Source organism: Caretta caretta, chromosome 1 (genome assembly GCF_965140235.1).
Source record: "Caretta caretta isolate rCarCar2 chromosome 1, rCarCar1.hap1, whole genome shotgun sequence".
Classification (NCBI taxonomy): Eukaryota; Metazoa; Chordata; order Testudines; family Cheloniidae; genus Caretta; species Caretta caretta.
This window is the reverse complement of record NC_134206.1, coordinates 329,787,202-329,807,892: the sequence shown is the minus strand read 5'-3', so window position 1 is coordinate 329,807,892 and position 20,691 is coordinate 329,787,202. Positions and strand designations below refer to the sequence as shown.

The following is a 20,691-nucleotide window of genomic DNA, read 5'->3' as shown; positions in this document are numbered from 1 at the left end:
ACATACAAGATCTATTTTTGTCCTGAGAAAATTGCAAATACTTACAATAATCTAAAACCCTGTGAATAACTGAGTATGCAAAGTTATTAATGAGCTGCATGCACAAAAGAGTTCAAAGACTCACCGCTCCTGTGTTGCTCAAATACTATTAAGCTTATAGCATATAAATTGTATTTTTGTTTATGCAAAGCAGCTTGCAAGACTTACATACTATTTGTTCCTTGCGAAACTGTGCCCAAGCTCTCCACTTCTGTACTACTACTCTCGTTATTCTGGTGTCATAATGGTCTGCTGCAACAGCCATCTTCTGCTTTATAAGTTCTCTACTGTTTTTTTGCAACAGACAATATTGCATCCATTCACTGCAATGTTAAGGCAAAGTTAATAATTGTATTAATGTGGTTTCTGACTTGGATGGAATAAAATGCATAAAACTCTGCAACTTAATACAAAGCACATGGAAGATAGTTTGAGCCTTTAAGTTTATGTTGATCAGTTTAAGTCACAGGATGGTGGTCATTTCAAGGGTGATATATTTCAATAATAGTTCCTCCTAGCCGTACCAATTGGAATAAAGTTTCTGCCTTCGATTAATAGGTTACATCATCAGTTTGTAAAATATCTCACTGATCTGATTCTATTCATTACTTGCTCCAGCTAGTATGTGATTATTGAGGTCCTGATTCAAGAAAGTATCTAGTTCAAGAAAGGCACTTAAGCACATGAAAACAATGGAACTTAAACACATGCTTAATGTTAAGCATGTGTATAAGCAATTTCCCAAATAGTGATGGATTTAAGCACATGCTTAAGTGCTTTCCTGAACTCGAGTTTAAAAATGTTATTTAAGTTTCTTTGGCAATGTGAATAAAAACTAAAATGAAAGAAGAATATAAATCAACATTTTAAATCTAAACCATTTTATCCTTCCACAAAAATATATTAAACATTGTTCTTGCTCTCTTAAGTGACACAGAAGTATTCAGAGCCCAAAGAGAAATATTTTCTCAAAGAATCACACATCATTTATTACAGGGTAACAAGGTAATCACCGGGTAACAAGCCTTGTGGATGCGGGGAAGCCGTAGATGTGGTATATCTTGACTTTAGTCAGGCTTTTGATACTGTCTCGCATAACCTTCTCATAAACAAACTAAGGAAATACTACCTAGATGGAGCTACTATAAAGGTGGATGCATAACTCATTGGAAAATCATTCCCAGAGAGTAGTTATCGGTGGTTCACAGTCATGCTAGAAGGACCTAATGAGTGGGGTCCCACAGGGATCAGTTCTGTTCAATATCTTCATCAATGATTTAGATAATGGCATAGAGAGTACACTTATAAAGTTTGCGGATGATACCAAGCTGGGAGGGGTTGCAAGTGCTTTGGAGGATAGGATTAATATTCAAAATGATCTGGAAAAACTGGAGAAATGGTCTGAAGTAAATAGGATGAAACTCAATATGGTCAAATGCAAAGTAGTCCACTTAGGAAGGAACAACCAGCTGCACACATACAAAATGGGAAATGACTGCTTAAGAAGGAAAACTGTGGAAAGGGATCTGGGGATCATACAAGCTAAATACAAGTCAACAGCGTAATGCTATTGCAAAAAAAGCAAACATCATTGTGGGATGTATTAGCAGGAGTATTGTAAGCAAGACACGAAAAGTAATTCTTCCGCTCTACACCACGCTGATTAGGCTTCAACTGGAGGATTGTGTCCAGTTCTGGGTGCCACATTTCAGGAAAGATGTGGACAAATTGGAGAAAGTCCAGAGAAGAGCAACAAAAATGATTAAAGGGCTAGAACACATGACCTATGAGGGAAGATGGAAAAAACTGGGTTTGTTTAGTCTGGAGAAGAAAAGACACAGGGGATATGATAACAGTTTTCAAGTACATAAAAGGTTATTACAAGGAGGAGGGAGAAAAATTGTTCTTCTTAACCTCTGAGGATAGAGCAAGAAGCAGTGGGCTTAAAATGCAGCAAGAGAGGTTTAGGTTGGACATTAGGAAAAACTTCCTAACTGTCAGAGTGTTTAAGCACTGGAACAAATTGCCTAGGGAGGTGGTGGAATCTCCATCATTGGGGATTTTTAAGAGCGGGTTGGACAAACACCCATCAGGGATGGTCTACATAATAATTAGTCCTGCCTTGAGTGCAGGAGACTGGACTAGATGACCTCTCGAGGTCCCTTCGAGTTCTATGATTCTATATTGTTTATTAATTATAGTACAGTATTTTTCTTTGTCAGAGCAACAAGAAAGATAACCACTTAAATGAGGCTTTCTGACAGCCCTTTTATTTGCCAAAAAATCCCCAATTTGGAAGCAAAATGTAATTTAATTGAACATAGCTGAGAGCAACTGTAAATGTAACATTTTATGGTTCTAATCCAACTCCCATTGTAAAGTCAGATAACAGTAAAACCTGAAATAATGGAGCAGCCTTATGATTTTTCCTAAGATGTTTAACCATTTTGATTATCATAATTATACATCAGACACATGCACTATTCTCCACTCAAAAAGTAATAACCTTATCTCCCCTAAATGTTAGTTCCAATGGAAAACTTGGACATTTGAGATTCCTGGCCACAGTGAAGTGATTTTTGATTAACGACTAATTCATTCAGAATGCAGGTACCGTATATACTCATTCATAAGCCAAATATTTTTGGTAAAAAAATGGCGGCGGTCAGCTTATAAAAGAGCGGCGGTCAGCTTATAAAAGGGTCTACACCAACATTTGATCATTTTAAATTCTATGGAACCATTGAATTGAATATCTAATACACTGTCATTTTGTTTACCTGGAGCGTCTGCAGGCATGGAGCCCCTCAGCTCCCTGTGGCCGTGGTTAGCCCTTCCCAGCCAATGGGAGCTGCGGGAAGTGGCGTGCCACTGTTGTTCTTCTCTTCATTGGCAGGGAACGGCGAACCGCAGCCACTGGGAGCTGAGGGGATCTGTGCCTATGAACGTTCCAGGTAAACAAAACGTCCAGGCCCACTAGCGGCTTACCCTAATGGGCTTACCCTCATGGGCCAGGAACCAAAAAGTTTGCCAACCCCTGAAATATAGGGTCGGCTTATGAAAGGGTCATAGAGTTTTGCTATTTTTACCTATCCATCTTGGGGGGTCAGCTTCTAAACAAAGGGCTAATGAACGAGTGTATATGGTAAATATTTATATATATCTCCCTTTTACAGAGAGAGAAACTGAACCATGGGGAGAATGAGCCAACTGCCCGAAGTCACAAAGGAAATCTGAATAAGAGCCAGGAAGGGAACCCAGACCCTTGACTCCCAGTCCTGTACTTAACCCTATCCCAAAATATCCTGTCTCCATTGGGATTTAAGTACTCTGGCAAGATTAAGCTGTATGAGAGGCTGTTCAGGGAAGGCCTGGTCCAAAACCCACTGAAGTCAAAAGACTTCCACTGATTTCAATTAACTTTGGATTGGGCCTGGAATTTACAGGCACTCTGAGCTCACTACAATTTGAATACAAAACAACATTGCTAAAAAAGAGAAAAACCAAATAATTTAATTTGGTCATCTTGCTTCTGTTTGTGACGCTGGCAGTCCAGGTGCCAGCTCATGCCAAGGCCCCAGGCCTCACTGATTGTTGACAAATGCATAGCTGGAAACCAGTCTGGTTTACCTGTGGGTTAGTATCGTTAAAACAGATATTAGTGTTATAAAAATGCGTTTAGTGCTCAGACTTTACGAAATGCTTGTAGAATGCTGCATGCATTAATCCTACTTATATCTGTATCCCATGCTAAAAGGAAATCCTTAAGTATTTGCTCTATAACTGTAAAATGTTTGTTCTAAAACTATGTAACTCACCAACCAGGAAAAAAATTTCAAATAATGCAAAATCCTGGATTCCTGTAGAAGATGTTATCTCCCGCTCATCAGCAAGGACTATTGAATCCATACGAGCCACTGTGGAACAGACTTTGTTGATTGCTCCTCCCACCCACCCATGAAGAGGTTACGTGCAGAAGCGCTTGGCCCATCAGCCTGCACTCTAGAGAAATGGGGTTAAAAGTCCCTGACCAGAGGGAATTAGGATCTCTTTATGCTTTCTGGACTCTGAGGGGCAAAGATTCCTAAACATAAACAAGAGATCCCCAAGATGCTTGTCTTGAATTAGCCCCAAAGGACATAAAATCTCGCTTATTATAAAAGCTTCTATTCCCTTTTGAATTTAAGATTGTATCTCATTTGTGGGTGTATGCTTAAATGCTTTAGCCTTGTAAATAACTCTCATTTCTTTTTCATAGTTAATAAACTTTTAGTTATTTTTTTACAGGACTGCCTACAAGTGTTGTCTCTGGTATGAGACCGAAGGTGCAAACTCACCTGGAATAAGTGACTGGTCCTTTGGGACTGAGAGTAAACTGAATATGTTGTGATCTTTGATGTAAAGTGACTATCTGTCACAGAGTCAAGCTTGTCTGGGTGGCAAGATAGATCAGAATGCCCAAGGGGTCTGTGACTCCACGTTAAGGCTGTATAGTGCCTGAGGAGTTTACAATTGTTATTTGGTTGGTGAAATCTAAGTATAGAACTCACAACCAGTTTGGGATGTGTGCCCTGCTTACCAGTCTGCCCTGAGGTTGGTATTCTTAGTCGTGAACCACTCCAGACAACGTTCAAACTAATTACAATGAAAACCACCTTTTTCTGCAATAACACTAAATATTCTAGACAAAAAGGATTTTTTCCTAAAAATTCAGTATTCTCCATGTACAGTATGTATACTTACTGAAAGTACAGTTTCTTTAAGTTTTTGCTGTAAAAGTTCCATGCTTTGCCACATAACTCTTCAGTCATCTAAACAAATAATTTATTATATTAATACACAAATTTAAAAATGGTGTTGCATAGTGAATGCTTAAAAAATAGCCAAAAAAAACCTGGCAGTTTTATTTTCCATATTGATCAATGCAAATTAAATGGTACAGTCCAAAGAAATGCATGTTCAGATACACAGAAAAATTTAATAGACAGAAAATTGTATCTTTCTTCCCCTATCAACTTTTTTCAATATAAACCTGCTTTTACAGGCATAAAATCTGAAGGTAAAAACTAACTATAGAACTGAACTGTATGTACGAAGAAGGCATTAATCAAGCTCATTGTCAGCACTTCTTCCCCAAAATTCACTGTTTTACTGATAAAATATATTAAATTGCTAGAAACATTCTATCTTTTACTTTGTGGCTTGCTAGAATTTAATAACCTTATTAGGGCTGTCAAGTGATTAAAAAAATTAATAGTGATTAATCATGCCGTTAAACAATAACAGAATACCGTTTATTTAAATATTTGTTGATGTTTTCTACGTTTTCAAATAGATTTCAATTACAACACAGAATTCAAAGTGTACAGTGCTCATTTTATACTTATTATTGATATTTTTATGGATCTATTTAAAATGCACTCTTCCAAAATCTTGGGTACATGTAAAGATTTTTTCTGTAATTTCATAAATTATACAGGACGACAGCCCAATTCTAAAAAACGTTCTTCATTTCCTTTGCCAATTACCTTAATGTTCTTATTTAGTAGAATCAGTCAAACCAAATAATACACAGAAAATCATGAAACTGAAACTGGGTCCAGATGCACTTGGAAAGATTGTAACATAGAAGTAAGTTCATTATATTGGTAATTCTGTCCAATTTTGATAAAGATGCTACCATTTTTGGTGATCTACCATATGCATGGACAACATGCCAATATGAAGATGTACATTTTGAAAGATCATAAAACTAGCATATAGAAACAAATGCAAGGTACCAACATTCCTTCACATAAACTACAACAGAAATGGCAGAATCATGAAATAAACTTGAAGGCACAATTAAACCCTTCTGTAGTGAAAGATATTTTTAAAGTAAAGATTCAGTGAACTTGCTCAGTGATGGTTACCAGCTGTTCATCATTTAGTCCAAAAAGGATGTGCAAATATGTTTCTGAAATCCTCTTTAATTTTGGCCTGAAGGATGAATCAATACATGTATCCCTGCAAAACAAATAAACAAAAAAGCAAATCATGTAAACCACATTACTAACACTGAAGGAAAATTAATCTCCTCTCTACAGCTAAAAGAAAAGGAGTACTTGTGGCACCTTAGAGACTAACCAATTTATTTGAGCATAAGCTTTTGTGACCTTTAAGCTTTCGTACTCCTTTTCTTTTTGCAAATACAGACTAACACGGCTGTTACTCTGAAACCTGTCTCTACAGCTAATGAATTATTACAACATTACACATACCCTTAGTTAATACCCTTACTACCTTCATTCCAACTGTGTTAACGAGCCAAAATTTTAAAATTATGTTCACCTACTACCTGTATATCAAAACAGATTACGTATGGTACTATGTTCAGAGATAGAGCTGAGTCATTTGGGGTCAAAATGTAAGCCATCTTTAAAAAGATATAACCTGATGGAAAATGCTCAAGTTACAAAATATTTTTCCACTCTTAATGCTGACTTTATTTTCAAACAGCCACTATTTATGTATGATTTACAGAACTTCATGCAATGTATTCTGCTGCTGCAGAGCAGTCTGTGAGCATTCATAGGAAGTAAAAGTAATTAAAAAAAAACGTAATCCCATAGCCAAATGAACAAAACACAGCCATGTTGATTTATACTTCCATGACAAACACAGAAAAAAAAATAGGGTTTGTCAGAAGATAAAATCAATTGAAAAAGAAATTCTATTTTCAACCTTTTAAGAAGACATTAAAAATAACGGAAAGTAAACAGAAGATCCCATAATTATGGGCCAACTGTTACATTTAGCTTCCAGTGAACATTAGGGGTGTGCAGAGTCCTATAATCCCATAAAGCCATGGTCCCCTAACTGTGGGGGGTGGAAGAACTTTCGGGAGGGCGCGGCAGGGCATGGGCCAGTCCACACGGTGGGTAGGGAAGAGAGCGCCACCCAGCCCTGCTCTGTCACCTGCTCCACTTTGACCCTGGTTCCAGCCCCAGCCACAGGCTCCTGGCCCTATTACCAGCTGTGGCTCCATACCTGGCACCAGCTGCAGTTCTGGCCCCAAACACGGCCCCACTCTCGGATGTGGCCCCCGGCCCTGACCGTGGCCAGGTAAGGGGGGGTACAGACAAAAAAGTTTGGGGACCACTGTCATAGAGAGCTCCAGTAGCGGGTTTAGTATGCAGAGAGACTGCACAAACAGCACCATCCATTGGTATGGTGCAATCTGCTCTATAGGTCAACTGGCCCATTCCATGGGCTGGTACAGATGGAGGTAGGGACACGGCCCCATCTCCTCCTCACGTCTCATCCCTTCAGAGTGAGGTGGGACCCTGATAGCATAGGGAAGCAGCAACTACGCCACGTGCTACTCCTGAGGGCATTCTGCTCCAAAAAATTAAAAATTCTGCACATAGTATTTTAAAATTCTGCAAGTTCTATTTGTCAATAAATACATGCAGAGGTTCCAGCATGGCAGTGAGGAGCACAGGCCACTGGCGGCACCCTGCACTCCCCACACCCTCACCCCAGGACACGGACTCAGCAATGAGGCTGCACCAGACCCTGACACAGCACAAGACCTGGGCTGCCCCAGAAACACCCTGGGGCCCTGCCCCTCTGTGCCAGGTGCACTAGATGTGGAGCAGGCAGGCTCAACCAGACAGGATCCAACTGTGAAGGGGTTCGATGTGGGGGGATCCAGGTGTGAAGTGAGAGGGTTCTGTGTGGGACAATCTGGGCACAGGCAGCTCAGTGGGGGGTCTAGGTGTGAGGGGATCTGGATGCACAGAGGCTCGTTGGGGGGAGGGGGTTCCAGATGCAGGGGCAATGGGACTTTGCAGGGGCTTCCTGGTGAAGGTGGTTGGGGCTCAGCGGAGGGGTCTGGGTGTGGGGGGTCTCAGCTAGGGGAGTGGGTGTTGGTGGGGTGGAGTCTGGGTGCAGGTAGTTGGCGGTCAGAGGTGTGGGTGTTTAGATGTGGGGTGGGGGTCTGGAGGCAGGGGGTCTGGGTGCAAGGGGCTCCAGATGCAGGGGTTGAGGTTCAGTGGGGTGGGGTTTGGGTATGGAGGGCTGGGGGGGGGGGGTTGGATGTATCGGGTGAGGCTTGGCAGGGGTGTCTAGGTATGGAAGGTCTGGATGCACAGGGGTTGGGAAGATGGGGGAGAAGCTCCCCATGCAGTGACCCCTCCCCCACCACAACTGAGGAGTGATGGGGGCAGGAAGCAGACCAGCCCCACAGTGATTTACCTCTCTGCCAGCTGCCTGAAATGTGGTACCTGTGCTGCTAGGGAGTGGTGTGTGACTGCTCTTGCAGCTTCCCTTTGCTTCCCTGTCAGAAAGTCATTTTTTTGCAGGGAAACAAAGAAATCTGCAAGGGACATGAATTCTGTACACATGCAGCGACAAAGAATTCCCCCAGCAGTAATGTGCAAAGACTACAATTGTGCATGACCCTTGCACAGGGAATGTAAGGAGAGAGGTTCCATTAATATTTCCCCTCCCGACTGTGTACCTGCACATGGGCCAGTCGCAGCCTGGCCCTATGAAATCAAAGCCACTTTTCTCCATTATCTTCTGCTCCCCCCTCTCCTTTTGCCATCTTTAGTCCCCTAACTTCCCTAGCTGCTGTCTAAATATGAGCACCAACGTTGTCTTTTTTGGCCTGATATGCTGAGGTGCTGAACACCTCCATTTCCCACTGACTTCACTGGGTGTTAGCATGCTCAGCACTTCACAGGAACAGTCCTTTAGTAAATAGGATGCATCAGTGACAGCAGATGCATTGAAGCAGAATCCTGAGAAACTGCATGTTATATAGTCATCCAATCTGTCTACATAAGATAAACTTTAATACAAATTGATTTAAAACCAATCCAGCTCTCCTTCTTCAATAAAATTCCCACTGGCCTCCAGAATGTAAGCCTTTGTAGAGAGTGTTACTAACATCTTAGTCAACAAAAATGCTCATTTTCTCTTTTTTTCCCTACATCTGTTCTTTCTTTACACTATCATCTTAGAAGAGGGATACAATATCTGAGGCTTTCCTACAGATTATTTTATAGCTCAATTTAATCATTATGGTAGTTTAACATTCCAGGTTTCATTATTGCACTCATTATCTCAAGGAATGAAGCTGTACACCTGGAAAAGCTCTACTTGGTATAAAACACAGGTCACCAAGAGCACATCAGACTGCTTCTCTGCTCTCTGAATTGGCTCCCCAAAGAAAAGAGTCTAGTTGAAGATCTGTCCTAATATTCAAAGCCCATATAGATTGGACTTAAGTACCTCAGAGATCACCTCTTCACAAGCATGACTTCACATGAATTATACTGGAACCATGAAACTATTCACCTATAAGTGAAGGATCTTGAATGAGGAGACAGGACTTTCATAGGAGCTGGACCTACATTATGAATTTATTTTCACAAAAGGTAAGTACAGCTCTGGGGCCTCACCATGTTCAAAACTGAATACAAAACTCATCTTGTCGACTTGGCTTTCCCACAACAAGCTAATCATACACACATACACTCTCTGTCTCTCACACCACAAACTATAAACTAATCAAGATATTTCGCCTACACACTGGGAAGGAGAAAAGTAAAAGAGAGCAAGTCGGACTGTAATTGTGATTTCTATTTTGAAGTACTTGGAAGGCACTCAAATACTATAGTGACAGCTCCAATATATATTTAGATAGTTAGTTATTAGGGCCCAATCCCACCTCCAACAAAGTCAGTAGAAAAATTCCCTTTGGCTGCAGGGTGAATGAGATTAGCCCCTTAGCATGTAGTTTCTTTTCCCTTACTGTGATGCCTAAGTTTCAAAGAGAGAGAGAGGTGAGAAATAAAAAAGGGAAAATAATTCTATGAGTAATTCAATACATTGAGAGCCACTTCCTTAGGTGGTGTAAATCAACACTGACTTCAATGAAGCTATGCCAATTTACACCAGCTGGGGATATAGCCCATAATAACAATGAGGAGTCCAGTGGCACCTTAAAGACTAGCAGATTTATTTGGGCATAAGCTTTTGTGGGTAAAAAACCCCACTTCTTCAGATACATGGAGTGAAAAATTACAGACACAGGCATAAATATACTGGCACAAGAAGAGAAGGGAGTTACCTTACAAGTCGAGAACCAATGCTGACAAGGCAAATTCAGTCAGGGTGGATGTGGTCCACTCCCAATAATTGATGAGGAGGTGTCAATACCAAAAGAGGGAAAATTGCTTTTGTAGTGAGCCAGCCACTCCCAATCCCTATTCAAGCCCAAATTAATGGTGTTAAGTTTGCAACTGAATTGTAGCTCTGCAGTTTCTCTTTGAAGTCTGTTTCTGAAGTTTTTTTGTTGAAGGAAGGCTACTTTTAAATCTGTTATTGAATGTCCAGGGAGACTGAAGTGTTCTCCTACTGGCTTTTGTATGTTACCATTCCTGATGTGAGATTTTGTCAATTTATCCTTTTAGGTAGAGACTGTCTTGTTTGGCCAAGGTACATGGCAGAGGGGCATTGCTGGCACATGATGGCATATATCACATTAGTAGATGTGCCCGTGAATCATAGAATATCAGGGTTGGAAGGGACCTCAGGAGGTCATCTAGTCCAACCCCCGGCTCAAAGCAGGACCAATCACCAACTAAATCATCCCAGCCAGGGCTTTGTCAAGTCTGACCTTAAAAATATCTAAGGAAGGAGATTCCACCACCTCCCCAGGTAACGCATTCCAGTATTTCACCACCCTCCTTGTGAAAAAGTTTTTCCTAATATCCAACCTAAACCTCCCCCACTGCAACTTGAGACTCCTCATTCAGTCATCAGCTACCACTGAGAACAGTCTAGATCCATCCTCTTTGGAACCCCCTTTCAGGTAGTTGAAAGCAGCTATCAAATCCCCCCTCATTCTTCTCTTCTGCAGACTAAACAATCCCAGTTACCTCAGCCTCTCCTCATAAGTCATGTGTTCCAGTCCCCTAATAATTTTTGTTGCCCTCCGCTGGATGTTTTCCAATTTTTCCACATCCTTCTTGTAGTGTGGGGCCCAAAACTGGACACAGTACTCCAGATGAGGCCTCACCAATGTTGAATAGAGGGCAATGATCACGTCCCTCGATCTGCTGGCAATGCCCCTACGTATACATCCCAAAATGCCATTGGCCTTCTTGGCAACAAGGGCACACTGTTGACTCATATCCAGCTTCTTGTCCACTGTAACGACTAGGTCCTTTTCTGCAGAACTGCTGCCGAGCCATTCGGTCCCTAGTCTGTAGCTGTGCATGGGGTTCTTCCGTCCTAAGTGCAGGACTCTGCACTTGTCCTTGTTGAACCTCATCAGATTTCTTTTGGCCCAAACCTCTAATTTGTCTAGGTCCCTCTGTATCCTATCCCTACCCTCCAGCGTATCTACCTCTCCTCCCAGTTTAGTGTCATCTGCGAACTTGCTGAGGGTGCAATCCACACCATCCTCCAGATCATTTATGAAGATATTGAACAAAACCGACCCTTGGGGCACTCCACTTGATACCAGCTGCCAACTAGACATGGAGCCATTGATCACTACTCGTTGAGCCCGACAATCTAGCCAACTTTCTATCCACCTTATAGTCCATTCATCCAGCCCATACTTCTTTAACTTGCTGGCAAGAATACTGTGGGAGACAGTGTCAAAAGCTTTGCTAAAGTCAAGGAACAACACATCCACCGCTTTCCCCTCATCCACAGAGCCAGTTATCTCGTCATAGAAGGCAATGAGATTAGTCAGGCATGACTTGCCCTTGGTGAATCCATGCTGACTGCGCCCCTGATGGGGTGGCTGATGTGGTTGGGTCCTCTAATGATGTTGCTAGAGTAGATATGGGGACAGAGTAGGCAACAGGATTGGTTCCTGGTTTAGTGTTTCTGTGGTGTGTAGTTCTGGTGAGTATTTGCTTCAGGTTGGGGGGCTGCCTGTAAGTGAGGACTGGCCTGCCTCCCAAGGTCTGTGAGCGTGAGGGATCATTTTCCAGGATAGGTTGTAGATTGTTGATGATGTGCTGGAGAGGTATTAGCTGGGGGCTGTACGTGATAACTAGTGGTGTTTTGTTATTTTCCTTGCTGGGCACAACAAGTGGGGTTTTTTACCCACAAAAGCTTATGCTCAAATAAATCTGCTAGTCTTTAACGTGCCACCGGACTCCTCGTTGTTTTTGTGGATACAGACTAACACGGCTACCCCTCTGATACATAGCCCATAATGTTTATCTCAAAATAAAGAGCTCACTAAATATATATTATAAACAGAAATATAATATTAAATACATTTAGTAAATACTCTGTGGACAATTCAAATAAAAATAGACAAAGGAAATATATCTTGTATGTTTTTAGTACAAAAATCTCAATATTAATCAGTCCATTTGTAATGTGCTATTAATCTCTGGGCATGAGAGATATTTATTTTGCAGGTGATAGTAAATGCAACATTAGTGCTGTTTTAAAATTGACATTTCAGTATTTTACAGCACATAGAACACACAAAAACATTTGATAAGTACCATAAAATACCATCCAGTTCCTTCTCCATTATTTCTCTGATCTTTTCTTCTAAAAACTTAAGTGGATCCTCTGGACACACAATAAATACGCCACATAGTAGAGTCTGCAAAAAAGAAAGGACTAAATGAACATCTTTCATATGTCTGAAACTGTTATGCTAAACACAACTACCAAATCAACTTTAAATAATATAACATTTATACAATTCTTCTCTTTCTTTTATTTAATTCTTATTTTAAATGCCATAATGTATGTAACAGTATATTTCAAGTGGTAGCCCTCATGCCTCTGGTCATATCATAACAATAAAACATATGGCACTTCAATAGTACTTTCCACCCAAGGATCTCAAATTTCTTTAAAAGCATTACAAAATTATATCCCACAAATAACCTTGTAGGGTAGAGAAGATGTGGATTTGGGTCCTTCACCAGCAACTGATCCTATCATCAAATAGTTATAATGTTGCATTGCACTGATGGGTGGGGGTGGTTGCTTTTCAGCAGTGAGTTATAGGACTGGCTAGTTCGTTTCTCACTTATGAATAATGAACATTTTTCATATGGCTGATGTAAATGTAGAACAACAACTATAATTTGACATTTAGATGGTTAAGCCAGATAATTGCGTCTGCAGTAACAGAGTGTATTGCTGTGATGCCTCCTTCGTATTTGTGAATGGGGCATTGAGTTATTTTGGTTCTACGGTCTATTCTGGGTGACCACAGTTGCACACTGGAGAGTCTTTAATTTTCCATTTGTGCAGCAAGTATCTGCATCTGCCATGGTTTGTGTGGATGCAGTTTAGGGTGGCCAATGAGCTTCGTTGGAGATCAAAGCCAGGGATCTTCTGCATTGAATCTTTCACAAGGTGTTTATTTGTGACTTCTTGTGAACGCCGTTCAGCTTTCCAAGCTTCATCAGGGTTGAAGTTGCATTGTTGAATGTTATATGCATGGGTTCAAAAGGGCTTCCATGATTTCAAGTGATAGTGAGAGACGTTTTTAAGCTCCTGGTGGATGGGAAGACGTTCATTTTCCATGATCCCCTGGAATTCTCAAAGGAACTAATTAATTATTCATTTTTTCACAGATTAAAAATGAACAAGGTTTTCTCAGTAGCACAGCCAAACAAGTACCTGATGAAGCAATGTATAGTTATCTGCCAAAATAAAGACATATTAGAGGACATACTAATGGACTCTGTCTTTAAGTATGGCATTGGCAAGAAAGATTAAATCAAACTCTATGAACTGATTACATTACGCACATGAGGACAAATTATGGCTATATGTACATAGCAATATCCCAGAACACCCATGAAAAGAGAGGAGCCCAGGGTAGAAATTTTCCATCATAACTGCACTCCTAAAACTGTAGGAGAGACCACCCTTCTGCAGATGACTATCCTAGGGCACAGTCTGCTCTTTATATAAATATTTCCCCAAGCCTGGCAGTGGAAAATATAGCTTTTGCCATTAAGAGGACAGGATTTGTCAACAGTCATCACACAGCAATAGCTGAAACACCAGAGATTTTTCTATGCTGAAAAATGGATACCCGGGTTTCCTAAGCTCTCCTCCTCTTTCCACTTGCTCCATCACTGTGGACAACACCATTCTCCATGTTATACAGGACTGTAATATGGATGTCATCTTTGACTCAACCCTGTCTCCATGTATAAATCTTGCCGCTTCATCCTATATAACATCTCTAAGAACTGACCTACCACCAAAACTCTCACTCAGGCTCTGCTAGTTTTGCATCCTGACTATTGCAGACCTCTGGCCTTCACCCCTGCAATCTCAGCTCCTTCAAGTCCATTCAAAATGCTATTGTTTAAATAATCTTTCTAGCTTGTCACTCTGATACCTCAAGCGCTTCTCCAGGCCCTTCTACTTACTTTCACTTAATCAGCACATCAGATACACATTTCTTGTCTTTACCTTTAAGAACCTTCCCCTTACATAGCTTCTCTGGTAACTTATCACAATGCCAGACACTGATATTCGCTGCCAATGTTCCTAATCTTTACTGCCCACCAGTCAGCTTCTTTCTCAAAGTTTCCTTCAAACATTTTCTTCCTTGAGCATGGGGAAAACTCAAAACAGCAAACAAACTTAAGGATTGTTTCTGTCACAATGCCTACAAAAGGCTGCCAGCTGACCAAAGATAGGAAGGTCATAAGCTGTGATTCTCTCTTTACTTTACTTTCATTTCCTATTTTATTCTTATATCTCATTCCTGCCATTCCTCTCACTCGAAAATAAAAAATAATAAAAACCCAACAAAACATGTAACTAACAAAACTGTGTCAATCATAACTATATTCACTTGCCTATATGCTATACCCAATCCTCACTATTTTGTCTTCTGGATTCTAAACTCTCCTGACCAGGGACTGTCTCCATCTGCCAGCACCCAGCACAATGGAGTCCTGATCCTGAGTGCAGCCTTTTGCCCACTATCATAATATAAATAACTAAAAATAAAATATCAATAATACTTAAAACAGGAAATAACTCTGGTAATGGTGATATTTGCTGACCAATGTCAATAGACAAACACACTATTCATTCATTCTCAAAATCAAAATAATCTTTACCAGGGAGGAGCAGGGTTGTATAAAGGGTCATTGCCAGTCAGAATATGGGTGTGCAATAAGACTGTTTTGTCAGCATAGATATAGTCTGCTTTTTAAGACATTTCCATAGGGAAGCAGAAATAAGGAATACAAGAAACAAAAGATAAGTAATGAAATATCTTTTTCTTTAATATATCAAACAACAAACAACGAACAACTTAAATTTACCCTGTTTGAATATTTTAGTAAAATAAATTATAAACTGATTCTAACTTAAGCTGCTACTGAACCTCACTAGTAAAAAGACAATCTCCAAGATGTATCCAGATGACAATAACTGGGTGCATGCAGCAATATCAACAAGTATTATAAATCCATCATTTATTATAATAATTACAATATAAATAATACGCTGTTAAGCAGAGTACTACATATGCGGACAATATAGTGACTCCCACATATCTATTCAGGGGACACCATCACAGGGCCTAATAACATCAGCCACACTATCAGAGGCTCGTTCACCTGCACATCCACCAATGTGATATATGCCATCATGTGCCAGCAATGCCCCTCTGCCATGTACATTGGTCAAACTGGACAGTCTCTACGTAAAAGAATAAATGGACACAAATCAGATGTCAAGAATTATAACATTCATAAACCAGTCGGAGAACACTTCAATCTCTCTGGTCACGCAATCACAGACATGAAGGTCGCTATCTTAAAACAAAAAAACTTCAAATCCAGACTCCAGCGAGAAACTGCTGAATTGGAATTCATTTGCAAATTGGATACTATTAATTTAGGCTTAAATAGAGACTGGGAGTGGCTAAGTCATTATGCAAGGTAGCCTGTTTCCTCTTGTTTTTTCCTACCCCCCCCCCCAGATGTTCGGGTTTAACTTGGATTTAAACTTGGAGAGTGGTCAGTTTAGATGAGCTATTACCAGCAGGAGAGTGAGTTTGTGTGTGTATGGGGGTGGGGGGGATGTGAGAAAACCTTGATCTATGCAGGAAATAGCCCGACTTGATTATGTAAAGAGTTGTCACTTTGGATGGGCTAGCACCAGCAGGAGAGTGAATTTGTGTGGGGGGGTGGAGGGTGAGAAAACCTGGATTTGTGCTGGAAATGGCCCACCTGTTGATCACTTTAGATAAGCTATTACCAGCAGGACAGTGGGGTGGGAGGAGGTATTGTTTCATATTCTCTGTGTATATATAAAGTCTGCTGCAGTTTCCACGGTATGCATCTGATGAAGTGAGCTGTAGCTCACGAAAGCTCATGCTCAAATAAATTGGTTAGTCTCTAAGGTGCCACAAGTACTCCTTTTCTTTTTGCGAATACAGACTAACACGGCTGTTCCTCTGAAACCTTCACCTTAATACATTTTCCAAAAAGGACTTAAGGCTGTTCAAATACTCCCTCTGCTGGATTGAGCCAACAACAGTCTGCTAAACCAATTGCATTTTTCATAGATTTGGAGCTCTTTTATAGCTTTGCTTTTTACTTGAATGTGCACTCCTTTTCTTTCAGTGGATCTTCTAGGCATAGTATATGTACAAAAATTTGATTAAAGAAAATGCAAAATATCTCACCAAAAATTTAGAGCTGGGAATTCTTTTTTAAAAAACTGTACAAGAAATAACCAATTTATTTGAGCATAAGCTTTCGTGAGCTACAGCTCACTTCATCGGATGCATACTGTGGAAACTGCAGAAGACATTATATACACAGAGACCATGAAACAATACCTCCTCCCACCCCACTCTCCTGCTGGTAATTTCTTATTGTAAGGAGAGTGATCACTTTAGATAAGCTAAGGAGTACTTGTGGCACCTTAGAGACTAACCAATTTATTTGAGCATGAGCTTTTGTGAGCTACAGCTCACGAAAGCTCATGCTCAAATAAATTGGTTAGTCTCTAAGGTGCCACAAGTACTCCTTTTCTTTTTGCGAATACAGACTAACACGGCTGTTACTCTGAACCCTGTACAAGAAATGGTGTTTTACGGCCTGATCCTGCAACCCTTACTCATGTGAGTAATCCTTAATGATGATAATGCCCAACACAGATGTGAGAAAAACTGGGCCTAAACAGTACAAAGGTTGGCTGGTTCTTGTTAATTTCCCCAAGGTTCCAAGTAATTCAGGGGAGACCCATTACTTAACCTAAAGAAATAAGACTCAAGATATTAATAAAGTTTATAAATTAGGAAAGTTATCCCTAACTTTCAACAACTCAAATGAAAGCACAGTTACACATCATAAAACAGCTACCTCTCACTTAACATAACATTACCTAGCTAACAACAAAACAATCCAAAATAATTCAAATTATCAAATTAAAATCAAGACAATGTCAAATAATCAGGCTAATTCTTATATGAACTCTATCTCTTCAATAACCTAGAAAGGTGCCCATCTGTTGTTTAACTTACAGTTCCACAAATTAAAGGTCTTTATTAATACCATCTAAACCTACGTTTTGTACATAGGGAAAAAGCCAGGAAAGAACAGCTGTTTTGCACGTGGCAAGCCTGGGAGGGAGGGGAGAGAAGCGGAGCAGCGGTGGCGTGCTCAGGGGAGCAGGCGGAGGCGGAGTGGAGGCAAGCTGGGGCGGCGGGGGCACATTTCTAGGGGCGGCATGGCCGGCGCCGGAATGCCACCCCTAGAAACGTGCCACCCCAAGCATCTGCTTGTTTTGCTGGTGCCTAGAGCCGGCTCTGCCCGTAGTGTAGACAAGCCCCCAGATTCAAGCCATTAACATTTAGACTACAATTCCAACGTCAGTTAACCAAGGCCTCTTTTTTAAACTTCAGTTATAGTGTGGTGGACGATACTTTCCTTCACCCAAAATATACTCAGACAACACATATTACCAATACAATTAATAATAGACCCTTTACAATTACCTAATCTTAAGTAACAATTAATTTGTGCTTTTTTAGGATTACAACATTTGTTTTTAACATCTTGAAACAGTATAACACTCATTCATCTTTAAAGATGTTTGTGTAGGAACAGAGGAACCACTTCTCTAGGCTCCGTTTCTATGTGTTCAGTAATTGTTCAAAAATTGCATACACACACTTATTCACTCATTTACATTTGTTAAATAGAATGATATTATTAATCAGCCAGGTCACCACCTGAACTGATAAAAAAAAAAAAAAAAAAAAAAGATTTTGTACTTATGACCAGGTAGTTTGCTTGCAAACTCTTCAGCTCTAACTGTCTTCCAGATCATTGGGAAGACTAGTACTACAGACAGAGAAATAACTAGTGAGGGTTTTGCTAATGCTGAGGGAAATTTCTAAGGCACAAAAAACTAGTGCCTAGGGTGACCAGACAGCAAATGTGAAAAAAGGACAGGGGTGGGGGGTAATGGGAGCCTATATAAGAAAAAGACCCAAAAATTGGGACTGTCCCTATAAAATCCAGACATCTGGTCACCTTACTAGTGCCTAACTCCCATTTACTTTCCATGGGAATTAGAGGGCCTAATTTCCATTTTAGCCTTTGAAAATCTCTCTCTGCTAGCAGGTTCTGGCCAATAGGATACCAACTGTGTGCTTGTCTAGCCGGACAAGTCTTTTGTTCACCCTTCTTGAAGGTAATAGATCTCAGGGTTCCGGAACTTCAGTCTGTCCTTCAGATATCAGGTAGTTCAAAAGCAATGTTAACAGTTGCATGTCTCCATCATTCCACCCAATGGCATCATTTGACACAGTTCTAATGAGATTTGAATTCAGTAATAGTCCCAAACATCATGAGCATTCTAGAATTAATACATGCCATCTGGGGACCATGTTAGTGATGCCTATTCTCAAAATTGTAGTCTTGTGATAGTTGATGTTCTACTTCAAGCCCCAGCTGCTGGAATCAAGAGATCATTTTAAATAACGAAAGCTGAGATTCTAATGCATGTTTCTAGCCCTTAGGGCTACAGAGAAAAGCTTGAAAATGTGAACCAATTGTACCCTAAAATGTGTGTGTTTAAGAAACCAAGGGTATCATCAAATATAGCAGTTATATTAGGTCACTTCATACAACCTGCCTCAGAAAAATCCTCTGTACCTTTTGGCCCAGAACAATCTCAAACCAAGATCTATTGACACAGTGCAGCCAAGGGGATCTGAGCACCATCATTACCAGGAGGCGTTGGAGATGGATTGGTCATGTGCTTTGGATGGAAACTGATTCCATCACCAGAGTAGCAATAAGATGGACACCTGAAGGCAAGCGAAAATGAGGACGCCTGAAAACAAAATGGCGAAGAGCTGTGGTAGCCGAGCTGAAAAACCTGGGGCACAGCTGGGGAACCATTGACGGACGTGCCAGAAACAGACAAGAGTGGAGGAGCTTCATCACTGCCCTAAATGCCAGAGGTGTAATAGGAACATGATGATGGTGATGCCAGAGTTAGCGGGCTAAGGGAGTAGCTGCTCTACAGTTACTCTGATTGCTCAAAACCTCTTTAGTAAAGTTTCCATGGCAATCCTGACTACAAGTTTGGTTTGAAGTAGATTATGAATACCCAGAAAAAGTGTCTCTCACTTTTATCATACATGGTGTCATTATTTTGTTTCTATTAAGGAAATTGAAATATGGCTTCTGCATAGTTTCAAATGATTTTCATAGGGAAAAAACTAACCAAAATAAAAAGGGTAGGAGAAAATCAGGTAACAATTCTAAAGCTAAAATTATATATTCATTTGACTATCCTTACAACATTCAAGACTTCAGATAAGTTTTCTCTCCCCTGCAATTCTTAGCACTATTATATGCAATTTCATTCACTAACACTAGGGATGGTGTCCCTAGCCTCTGTTTGCCAGAAGCTGGGAATGAGCAACAGCGCTTGGATCACTTGATGATTACCTGTTCTGTTCATTCTCACTGGGGTACCTGGCATTGGCCACTGTTGGAAGACAGTACACTGGGCTAGATGGACCTTTGGTCTGACCCAGTATGGCCATTCTTATGTTCTTATCTCACCAGTTTAATAAAAGACCTCAAGTCCCTGTTTACTGTTGGGATGTCCAACAGATGACCCACCAAATTCTAACATGGTCAATGGCCACCTTCATCTTTGATATAACTATGTATGTGCCATACAAATATTACAGGACACGGCATGCATTGCCCCAACTTGAGATAAGCACCAGGCTGCCCAGCATGCTATACTCTTACACCTGAAGTCTTTAACAACTGCATTTCTATATTACAGATGTAGGAGCCTGCAATCTTCTCCATTTTATGCAAATTAGGGATGGTGCCAATGAAGTCTACAACTAGGTAAAGGTTGGACACCATTGGGTTTAGTCTAAATACAGATAATGTAATTCAATTATCTATTCTTTTTCTTTGAAGTATTAAAATTCACAAACTGTTTGAAATTTGCTACTTTAATGCAGTGGTTCTCAACCAGGGGTTTGGGGCCCCCTGGGGGCCATGAGCAGGTTTCATGGGGTCCGCTGAGAAGGGTCAGTGGTAGACTCACTGGGGCCCAGGGCAGAAAATGCGGGGATGAAGCCCG

General features: G+C 40.6%; 1 protein-coding gene across 9 annotated transcripts in view; it reads right to left on the bottom strand.

Annotated features, from left to right (window-relative positions):
• FBXL13 (F-box and leucine rich repeat protein 13) overlaps nucleotides 1-20,691 on the bottom strand; it is a 171,984-nt gene that overhangs the window by 149,432 nt on the left and 1,861 nt on the right. For 6 of the 9 annotated variants that reach the window (XM_075124502.1, XM_048836444.2, XM_048836437.2 and 3 more), the window contains exons 2-5: nucleotides 12,567-12,670; nucleotides 5,952-6,045; nucleotides 4,783-4,850; nucleotides 208-362 (exon numbers count right to left, since the gene is read on the bottom strand). In XM_075124502.1, the coding sequence (XP_074980603.1) occupies nucleotides 208-362; nucleotides 4,783-4,850; nucleotides 5,952-6,045; nucleotides 12,567-12,670 (421 nt within the window). Of the gene's footprint in view, nucleotides 1-207; nucleotides 363-4,782; nucleotides 4,851-5,951; nucleotides 6,046-12,566; nucleotides 12,671-15,170; nucleotides 15,297-20,691 lie in introns of those variants that run through there. The other 3 variants (XM_048836443.2, XM_048836442.2, XM_075124501.1) reach the window with 3 other exon arrangements.